This window comes from Acomys minous (assembly GCF_964271855.1).
Source record: "Acomys minous genome assembly, chromosome: 8".
In the NCBI taxonomy this organism is placed as follows: domain Eukaryota; kingdom Metazoa; phylum Chordata; class Mammalia; order Rodentia; family Muridae; genus Acomys; species Acomys minous.
In genome coordinates, this window is record NC_140489.1 from 87,733,229 (window position 1) to 87,744,258 (window position 11,030).

Consider the following 11,030-nt stretch of genomic DNA (forward strand, 5'->3'; position numbering starts at 1 on the left):
TGCAGTCTGCAAACCAAGAAAGTTTTATAGGATTCAAAGAAAAAAGTTACATTACATACACTCATTTAAATAAGTCAAAGTCTGATACATAAAAGGGAAACATTTAAATTTTTATTACTAAAACCACTGAAAGGCTCAACAAAGTGAAAAAAAAAAAAAACATCAAGCAGAACTGCTGAGCAATAAAGTGCACCGAGGGCGCCGTATGGGGAGGGGAGGGCCCTCAAGGGAGCAGCCACCCCGGGGCTCTGGGGCTCAGGGGCTCAGGGGTCTTTTTCCGAATAGGAACTGTTTTCTAACTTAGTCTTTCAGTAGACAAATGGTGGTGCTCTTTCAGAGAAGGGGTTCCTAAATCTAATCAGGAAATGGAAGCCAAATGGTGTTTCAACACATGGGTTATTTAGAAACAAAACTGGTCAGATAAGCAACCAAGCCCTCCGAGTGAGGCCTTCCGTTACCCACAGGGACATCGCTCTGCATGTCACGATAAACAAAGACATCCCACCTGGAGGCCATTTACCACTTGGACGGTCACCAGTGTGGATGCTGACTTCAGATGAGTGGAGGGCAGGACAGGGGTGCTGGGACACGCGTGACTTATGTACACTTAGTTCTCCTGCGTGACATTATGTTGAAAGACGACAGCAGCAGCTGCCTGGAGAGAGGTCTGGACAGTTTCTAAACTCAGAGCTACCAACGGCAGCTTACCAGGGATAAAGCAACACAGAATGCATGACCATATAAAGGTTATACAAGCCTCAAAAGACCTGAACACAGAAACCTCATTTTTTTTATCTATTTAATATTTCAACTTTGCCATCATTTAAATAAAGCTTCATGCCAACCACTGAAAGGCAAATATGAAATCTAACACACATACCACACAGAAATACCTTCAGGCCGCACAAACAGTGCAATATACTTTGTTCTCACACTTACTGTATTGCCTGAACTTCCCAACATTTAACTAAAAGCCAGTTTTTGTGGTCACTTGGACATAGGAGACCACCATCTGCAGGGCACATGCTCACAAGGCGAAAAGCAGTGCCTACGATCTGTTTTCGGGTAAGCTACAAAATCCCCATTCCGTCTTCCTTTTTTGAGCAAAGTAGTTTCCTTCACACACAATGAAAGGAAGGGAATCTGGGTGGCATCCACTGCCATTTCGTGAAACATGAATTTCTCAGTGTTCTGTCCATAATTAAGAAAGGCATCCAAACCCCACACAACTGTGCCCGTATACTGTGCTTTGCCTGAGGTGCACGCTGGTGGAAGATTTATCCAACCAATATGGCGTCCCTTTTCTCTATGTGGCCATTAACCCTTCACGCAGCACAGAACCACAGAAGCCAACAAGTGATCTACAGAGTTTGCGTGTCTGCATTCTCGGCTTTGGTGCTTAAGTATAGACGGGACACGGGATCAGTTGCTCTCAGCAGACAGACGGCCCAGAAGTCAATGCTGCGCACCCTGCACACTTGCTTCTGCTCAGCTGGTCAGCAGCCCAGGCTGACCTGGGCACAGCCTTCACAGGGACATCAGACTCCTGTGACCAGTTCTACCCAATCACAATTTTAGTTCTGTGGGATACAGGATTGGCTGCTAGAATTTCCCCTGAAACTGATACAGAGGAGCTAGCTACAAAGTTCATCTTCCCCTTTAAGAGCTCTTTATTCAACCAGGTCTGATCTAAAATAGTCACTATAAAAAGCTGGAAACAAACTTTTGATTTTGTTTTTTTTCCAGCTACCAGGTTTACTCTTAAGCAGGGCCATTATAAAACTTTGTTATAAAACGTGAAAAAGAAGACTGTAAAAGTGTCTATCCACAAATTGGTGTTTAGAGCACAATATAAATATTTTTATAAAAAGTATAAAAATTAGTACCCTGTCACATGTCTACAAAACATGAATAGAAAGGCTATATTTTAAAAAAAAAAATCCAGACTTTGTAAACTTTATTGCAGAAATATTTGCTTGAATGCTGGTGATTTAGATCAAATTTTCTTCCACTTCCTTGCAAAAGAGAGAGACAGACACACACCAGAGAGAGTCAGAGAAGGAGACAGAGAGTTCTGAAACTACAAGAGACACGGAACAGGGTCCCAACCAGAAAAATAAAATCGACACATTTCCATCAGAACCAGCGCCCCACGTCTAACAGCCCAGAGACCATGGTTTGTTTGTGGTTTTGTTTTTTTTGCAGAGGAACACACAGGTTTCAGTCCCTAAGAGGCTTTCAAAGAATGCCGCAGAAGGATGTCTCAGCCCGAGGCTGGCAAGGGCTCCAGGATGCTGCCAGAGCTCTCTGCTGAGGCGATTCTGTTCAGCCTGCCCACCTCTGCCTGCCAGCCTGGGATCTTCTTGGTTGTCATGTGGCGACGAGCATGCTTGGTCAGGTGGTCGCTCCTCATGAAGCGTCGGTCACACACAGGACACACAAACTTCTTCTCCCCCGTGTGGGTTCTGCGGTGGCGAGACAGTTCATCTGACCTTGCAAACTTTTTGTCACAGCCGTCCCAGCTGCAGGTAAAAGGCTTTTCCCCTAGCGGAAGAACACATTATAAAGTAAGAGTGTACGCCCAGCATCTTACTAAGACGTCCAAGAGCTGCCCACAGGCCTGACCACCAGATGTCAGAAGAGTAAGGCCTGCTGTACCAGCACCAGGCAGCTTAGAACTCAGCAAGCCCTCCCGTGACGGGTATCAAACCAGGCGAATCTCTCAAAAATTTAACATACACACATGCGAAGCCTCATGTTGCTTTTCTGATGGGGACTTATTATTTAAGCCAGGCTGGTCTAGGACTTAAGAGTGTACGTAAGTGCTGGAGTCACAGGCATGTGCCACTATCCCTGGCTTCTAAGATGCATTTTTAGAAAAATAAAGGCAAATCTATTACTATACTTAGGGACAGGTTTTTTTGTTTTTTTGTTTTTTTGACAGGTCTCACTATATAGCCCTGGCTGGCCTGGAATTCCCTATTAGACCAGATCTCAAACTCATAGAGATCTGGCTGCTTCTGCCTCCTAAGTGCTGGGATTAGAGGTGGATACCACCACCCTGGGATATTTTTTTTCTTAGACTTGCCTAGTAGCCCAGACTGGCTGTGAACTTGAGAGATCCTACTGTCTCTGGAAAATGTCTTTTTTTTTTTTTAAAGGGATGTAGGATGCATTTTGAGACAGAGTCTCGTGAAGACCAGGACAGCCTCTCCAACATCCTGTGTAGCAGGAAGCTCTCATTTTCCTAAGTCTACTTCATATGTGCCAGGATTACAAACATGCACCACCTTCCCCAATTTTATGGGGTCCTGGGGTCAAACCTGGCACTCCATGCATGCTGGGCAGGCTCTCTACCAACTGACTACCATCCACAGAGGTGGGAGGAAAATTCTTTAAAGAAATAATTCTTTCAGGCAAAACTATACACAACCCCAAAAAGTCCCTCCAAGGGGCTTTAAGATTCCTTAGAATCATTATTCCATGTCCATATTTCCTAACCACACCGACAAATAGGTTGTATTATTACTTTCCGTGGTGCTGACAAAAGAGTTTACTCTGGCTCAGTGCTGAGGGTACAGGTCCACTGTGGCAGGGCATGAGTGGTGGGAGGAGCCTAAGTTGGCTTGTCATATTTTGTCCACAGTCTAGAAGCAAAGAAAAATGGCTGCTGGTGCTCAGCCTGCTTTTCAAATCCCTTTATCCAGCACAGCCCCCCTTCCTCCCCAGGCACTGTGGGGTCTTCCCTCTGTAACTACCTGACTTAGATAATCCTCCCTCAAGGCCCAGAGGCTTGTGCCCTAGGTGACTCTCGACCCTGTCAATCAATACTGGCCACCACAAAGGTCAGAGCTATAGAGTCTCTCTCTGGATTTCCTGTAGCCGGTAGCAATTGCTAAGTTTTAAAGAGACACTAATTGCTATAGCTCTCAGAGTTAAATGAACAGAAACCCCAGCAGCAAGGCTTCATTTTCTGTGTACGTCAGGATCTCCCGTGGCAAGTACAAGGTGGCTAATGTGGTTTGACTACAACCTCAAACTTCACACCTTGGAAATGTAATCATGCAGTCACACACCAGCTACCTAAAAGGCAGTAGGGAGCTTTGGTTGCTTACTGGATCCTGAGCATTGGAATATTCTAGAGCAGCAGAGTCCCAGGAGCAGTTTGTTGTAAAAGCAAGTCCTCGGGCATACTAACCCATGGTGCCAGATGATGTTCTCTGCCACACAGGGAAGGGCAGCCCGGCCCTTACAGATACTGCATGGCACATGCTTTTAGAGCTTGGTGGACTACTCTTTAGCACTGTCTTAGATACCGTCAAAACATCCGGAAGCAGACACAGACAGCTGCATTTCCTACCCCCTGCTCCCCGAACGTCAAACAGCATACGCAACGCCCAGGAGACTGCCAGCCCCTTGGCACATGATTTATAAGATTCCTAGTTTTCAGCCAAAATGGAGTACCTACTCGCCTCAGCTTCTTCACGTTTAAACACTGCTGAGGTTGGAAGAGAACTTGGAAGACAGCCTTTATCTGAAGTCAGCCCACCTGAAGTTTCAGTGCTCATGAAAACTCCAATGGAGGGCTGGTGAGTAACAAAAGCAGTGGTCTCCTCAGACCCACAGGCTTACTTAAACTTAACTTCCTTCTCTGAGAAGCATGGGAGGAACTGCTTTATCGCAGGGTTTGCGGTGCTGTCGGTGTTTCTACCTGGGGAGACTGAGTAAACACGGAGGTCCGGTCACCTCTCCAAATCTGCAATTTGTGCTCTGATGTAAAGTTCGTCTGGATAGACCAAGCAAAACCAATGGGGCTTTACCATTCCAAAGAGCCGCGTGAACAGAACAGGTTGCCCTTTCATCTGACACGGCCACCAAAACAACCTTGCTAAAGGTGGCTCACCATCATTACGAGCGTGACACCAGGAATATATATCCAGTTAAGATAAATATCTAAGTAATGAAAAAACTAGGGACGGTCTCAACAATTAGGAGTGCTGTGCCCACCACAGACCCCAGTACTCAGAGTGGCGGCTCAAAACCACCTGTAATCCCAGCTCCAGGGGGCCAAGTCCACAGGCCAGTGCACTCACAAGCATACAGCCACACCCAGAAACATAAATTTAAAAATAATAAAAACAATCAGGGTGTGGTGGTGCAGGCCTTTAATCCCATCACTCAAGGAGGGACAGGCAGGTGGATTTCTGTCAGTTCGAGGCCAGCCTGGCCTACAGAGAAAGTCCGCAACAGCCAGGGTTACACAGAGAAACCCTGTCTCAAAAAACCAACCCTCCCAAAAAAAAAAAACCAATAACAACAATAACAACAACAAATCCTGAAAACGTAAAACAAAGCAAAAATGAAGAAACAAAGGAAAAGGTGGTGAGACACACAATAACCCAAGGATGGACATCAACAAACACCCAACTAATTTGGGGCAAGGCCCTGAAAGGATCTCAGTAGCAGAGTTTGGGGAGGGCTGAGGTTGATGTGTGGAAACAGGCAGATAGATGAGAACAAAGGAGTCTGTGTTTGCTCTGACCGGGACAGGAGAGAAGCACTTTACAGGGCTAGAAGGTCCACATCCTAAAGCCAATCACGGCTCCAGCGTATGAAGAAGTAATTTTTTCTGGAATGTCTGAATACCAGACTGCATGCTGCTCTTCAGTGGAGTCTGCCATGGGCTAGAGTGCACCGGGCTAACCAGAAGCCAGCCTATACCAACACTATGTTGAAATAAAAATAAAATACAGCAGTGACTCTCTCCAGGCCTTTTCTGTATTGTAGTCCACCATTCAGATGTTTGAATGGGACCAAGGAACAATGTTCCATGATTAAGAGTTCACAAAGCACACTTTACGTATGCCTCTCATCTGGACATGTGCTTACATGTAAATATGTGATTTTCTAAAGGCAGGTTTAACAAGCGGATCTCGTAACCACAGGACCATTAACAAACGCCAAACCTCACGTCCACTCACAGAGCACCTGAGAAACGCCGCTCTGATCTACCTAAGTGACTCCGGCACTCAGGCCCTGCAGGACAACGTGGCACCACCAGCTCGTGAAGCTATCCAAGTGTAAAACTTCAACCAGTGAGAATGTGCAACCAGTTCTCAGTCAAACCAGACTGAGCATATGTGGCTGCCCCACAGCCGGAGAATGTTTAAAAAATAAAGCCAGTAGGTTGTTACAACTTCCTGTATGAGTTCTTAAAGTAAGAACTACATATTCTTAGAACCAAACCAAACCAAAAACTAAAACAAACAAAACAAAACAAAACAAAAAAAACCCCAAACCAACCAAATCCCCAACCCCTGTACTCTAAACACATTCTACAGTGTGAACTTTGATGATCTGAACAGACCTCCAAGTCACACTGATGTTTTTACTGAATATAAACACAACGCTTACTGCAGTGAAGTGCACCCTGGAACCCATCATGAGCCCCCATTCTCTCCTCCAGCAGGCGCCTGCCTCTCAAAGGAGGAGGAGGCTTTCCTCCCCTGAGGTAAGCTCCCACCACCTACCTGTGTGAGTGCGAAGATGAGCCTTAAGGTGAGAACTCTTGAAGTAGGTCTTCCGGCAGCCCGGGAAATTGCAAACATAGTTCCTCCTTCGGGAAAAGTCTACCTGAGGGACACAGTTCTGGCTGGAGGCAATGAACACTGGTGCAGGGGCAAGGGGCAACAGCTTGGTATTTCCGATGGCCATGACACTGGACGGACAAGTAGCAGGCTGGGGGAAGGTGCTCTGTGGCAAGACCAGCATCACAGTTCCCTGAGGCACAGATGGGCCCATGAACACAGGCTGGGGCACTGAAGCAGCTTGGGGTAGGATGGGCTTGACAGTCCCTGCCGGCAACTGGGGAGGCGGCTTCAAAAAAGCCGAAAACATGCTGTTTTGTCCAGCCACAGGAATCATTTGGCAAAGAACAGGGGGACTGGTGACAGGGACAGGAATCAGAGGAGTGGTTTTCCTTGACGAGTCACTTTCAGAATTCTTTGGTAAGCAGGTCTGAACGGCAGTGGGCCATTCTGTCTGCTGGCCTTTGTCAGTGGGCAATGAGCCACCAGACTTGTGCAAGCAAGGCTGACAGGAAACCGTGTTAGTGAGTATACCATCTGCCAAGTGTGTGTCCTGCAAAGTCTCAAGATGGCCCAGCAACTCTACTTGTCCTTCTCTGTCGCCCGACGGTGGTTGCTCTTGAGTTGGGACAGTCGGAAAGCACGCAGGAGCAGGACTCTCCCCCGTGTGACGGATCACACTTGTCACCACAGCCCTGCAGGACGACCCTGAGGCCGGCTCCAGTGGCTCCCTATTGCTCAATGCTCTGGGGGCCCCAGTAGGGGATGGGGGAAGAGCTGTGACCACGCATCCTTTGGAATCGGTTACTTGGGAAATAACAGGGGTGCCTGTTGAGGGCTCCGTGAGCTCTGGGCTCTGAGGAGGAGTTATACACTTCAAGGGAAAGAAAGAACAGCGTCATGTCAAAGGTTGCTTTGGTCAAAGGAGCATCTAGAAAATTATCTGACTGCACTGTTCCCACTGCCTTTAAAAATATGCATTTGGAGGGGACTGCGTGAGCTGAACCCAAGGGATTTCTGCGGGGGGCAGAGGGGGGTAATACGCTGTTCCTACTTCTCCCCATGTGGACTGCGCCTTCCCAACCATGCATGGGTCTCGTCGGAAGGAAGGGTGGTGTCCACCCCAGGTTATGCACAACTATTTAAATAAACAATTTAACTAGAAGAGCTGTAAAAATAAAAATAAATTCATACTTTAAAATGAAAGCTTTTTGTGAAATGTTAAGTTCTTAAACCAAGAAAACAGTGGTTCTCCGCAACCACGCCCTTCTGTGCTGACTCCAGACACTTCCTCAGCCACCTCACAGAAGCCCTGAGGGGCTCCCGTGAGCCAGCCCCACCCCACCCACTCCTCTGCTATTCCCCCTTCCATACTCATCTGCAGTGCCAGTTCCTAGCCCAGGCCGATCACATTTCAGTTTTCCTACTGTTAGAAATCTATAATCTGACTTATCTAACACAGGAAGCAATTTCATTGGCACTGCAAGTGAAAACCTGGAAATAAAATTTGTGATTTGTCAACTCCAAATCACACCAGTTGGATGTCACAGGAGAGCAAAGGTGATATGTCTCCACTAAGCTAAGGCTGTCTGGTGTCGGAGCAGATGCTGTCTTGCTTTGTACATTTGCTCATCCTAGACTGGGACAACTCAAGGCCCCACCTTAGGACTCCCAGGACAGCGGGCACACTACTACCCCTTTCTGCAACCACCCCCAGGCTTTGCCCAATGGACACTGACCATGTGTCAGCAAGTTATGGCCTACCCTGAAAAGAAAACATTTTTAAGATACCGGTCCCCCCCCACCATACAAAGGGAGCGCTGGCAACCTCCTGGCCAGCATCATTAGTCAATCCCCTTACAGGTTCCTCAGCATATTTTTACCTAAGCTATTCCAGGCAGTTCACAAAAATGCTCCTCTCCCCTACCTCCTCTTACCAGAGTTGAGAAAGAATGGAAGTCCTTTGGTAGGTCAGATGCAGCTGTGTCCATAAGCACAGAGGCGGAGACGTCACCAGAGTCGGAGCCAGGCGTGAGGGGCCTCACCTGGGATCTCTGGCCCCAGGAACTCATGCAAACGAGAGCTTCCACGGCTTCAATGTCTGTGTGCTCCAGGATGCTGCAGGTGGACCTTTCGCTGTCATGTCGCTTCCTCTCCAGGATCGACTCACAGATGTCCATGATGTCAACCTAAAGGCCGCACAGCCCAGCTTAGCTCAGAAGACTAAAAGGATGGTAACCCTGACAGGATGTGGATCTACCACGGACATGCGCGGCACTCTTAACACAGCGACACACTCTGTCTTGGAATAAAGCGAACTGAACGGAGCCCTCACCACTACTTTTGCTCTCAAGCATGAAAATTGGGCTTGGTGGGGAGCAGTTTCCACACACACACACAATAATAATAACAACAACAATAATAAAAAATAAAATAAACGAAGCCCTGATTGTTAAAAAAGGTTTCAAGGCTGGGCTGTCTCTCAACAGTGTAAGCTCTACTACCTGACCCCACGCTTAGTTTCCTAGTGGCAAGCACAATCCATGGTGACTCTCTGCCTGTTTCCTCAGGAGACTCAGAGACATGAAGTCACTTGTTACCACTGAAAACTAGGAGGAGGTGGGGCGAGAGGAACAGCACATGACAGCTCAACCACAACTGAGGGACAGCATCTCGTCCTGCGAGCCACTCCACCTTTATAACCAGGAGCGGAGAGGAAGGGACTGGAAGCAGTCCCTTCTAAGAGAGAACCATAACCCTACACAAGACACAGGAGACACATATTTCAATACACATTTGCTGACCTTCAAAACCTCCTGTCTGTGAAATTCCCCTTCAGTAAACAGGTGAAGAGGTTACCTTCGCAAGGGGGCTTATGCGGCATTACAGGTGACTGGATGACCTCCTGCCATGGTAATTTGATTCTTACCCATCAAGTGGAATGTCCAGCCCCCATACTAAGAAAGGATGCTTAGAATTCATGCACTGCCGTGTTCTCGACAGAAACCTATGCACCACCTCCCACGATCCCTACATTTCTGTCAGGTCGATGGCCCGCGCCCTCACCTGCCTTGACTCCACTCTGTCCCTAGGCCCAAGCCCTACAGTCCCCATCAGGTCCCAGTACCACGCCCCTTCTCCCTTTGACCCCTCCCCCTTGCCCAGCCCTACCCCTACAAGCCCACCAAGCTTAGCTGCCACACCCCCTCGAGCCACACTCTTGCCTTGGCCCTGCTCATTCCATCATACCTCCCCTTCAGGTACTTTTGCCTCACAGTCCTGAGGCACTTTTGGCTTGGCTTCACCCATGGCCCACTCAACACTCTTACCAGATGCTCTCACCACACCGCCACCTTTTGCCCTAGCCCTTGCCCCGCCCCTACACACACTCCCACCCGGAGTTCGCGCCAAGCCTTCTTCTATTTGTACCGCCCGTGGCCCCGCCCAACACCTCCATCAGCTGCTCTCACCACGCCCTCTAGCTTTGCCTCCACCCTTGCCCGCCCCCTCCCCTTCATACTCCCCTCAGGTGCTTTCACCATGCCCTTTGCCTTGGTCCCACCTAGCTCCCCATATCTCCAGGCACTCTCGCTCACGCCCTTGCTTTGGCCCCGCCCCCACATCCTGGGCCGCTCTCACCACGCCCCTCGCGCCGCGCCCCTGCCTTGGCTCCGCCCCTGCCCCGCCCCCCACGTTCCCGCCAGCCGCGCCCACATCCAACAGCGGTCCTCCTCTGGATTTGGGTGACGTCATGGCTGGAAATAGCCTCGCCGGGCGGGGCCGAAGCGGACAAGAGACAAAGCTGAAGGCTGGCTGCCGCGCAAACACGCCCCCCTCCCCACCCTGCCCTGGCCAAGCCGCGCAGCCCCTGCCCGGACCTGTACAGCCCCAGCCTCCACCGCAGCGAGGAGAGTCGCCAGCCCTCCCGCGTCCCTCGCCTCGCCGCGCGCTCAGTCCCTTCACTTACGGCGCGCGCGTCGTCTGGGCCGGTGGAGCCCGGCGAGTGCATGGTGCCCGACGGCCTGCAGGCAACAAAGCTGCGGGGCGGGAGCTCCGCGCACCGGCGCAGGCTGCACGTGTGCGGCGGGCGGCGGTGTTCCGAGCGGCTGCGGCCGGCGCGCACCTCCGCCCTCCTTGCCGCGCGGTTCTGCCTCCGCGCGGCCCGGGAGGCACGGGAGGGGCGGGGCGCTGCGGAGGGAGCGGCCCGGGGCGGGGCGCGCGGGCAAACCAAAATACACCGCTCCCTGCCGGGGGCGTGCTCTCCGCCGCTCTCCAATCGGCGCCCGGCCGGCAAGAAGCGGGCCAATGGGCGCCGCGGGGGGCCGCGTGATCAGGGCCTGGCTGCGGCGTGATCCGGCGGGGCGGGAGGCGGCACGTGTTTTGGTCCGGGCTGGAGGCGGGGCGTGAGGCCTGGAAAGTAGGGGAAAGGTCCCGGCGGCGGCG

The 11,030-nt window shown here is 50.2% G+C and overlaps 1 protein-coding gene across 2 annotated transcripts; it reads right to left on the minus strand.

Annotated features, from left to right (window-relative positions):
- Positions 1-10,784, minus strand: KLF11 (KLF transcription factor 11). Of its 2 annotated transcripts, none has more exons than XM_084792207.1 (4): positions 10,555-10,784; positions 8,525-8,776; positions 6,531-7,461; positions 1-2,544 (listed from the first exon to the last, which is right to left on the minus strand). In XM_084792207.1, the coding sequence occupies exons 1-4, from the start codon at positions 10,594-10,596 to the stop codon at positions 2,264-2,266; spliced, it is 1,506 nt and encodes a 501-aa protein (XP_084648333.1). In that variant the 5' UTR covers positions 10,597-10,784; the 3' UTR covers positions 1-2,263. The 2 variants fall into 2 exon arrangements, with proteins under 2 accessions (XP_084648333.1, XP_084648332.1); XM_084792206.1 differs by lacking the exon at positions 10,555-10,784 and adding an exon at positions 9,837-9,952.
- Between the last annotated feature and the right edge of the window lie 246 nt (positions 10,785-11,030).

Bases quoted from the DNA above. Each gene is read 5' to 3' on its own strand.
- KLF11 (XM_084792206.1), bottom strand. From the start codon at position 9,896: ATGGGTGAAGCCAAGCCAAAAGTGCCTCAGGACTGTGAGGCAAAAGTA. The intron at 7,462-8,524 runs GTAAGAGGAGGT...TTTCCCTTGAAG, and splicing joins TCCATTCTTTCTCAACTCTG to TGTATAACTCCTCCTCAGAG. The intron at 2,545-6,530 runs GTAGGTGGTGGG...TTCTTCCGCTAG, and splicing joins TCATCTTCGCACTCACACAG to GGGAAAAGCCTTTTACCTGC.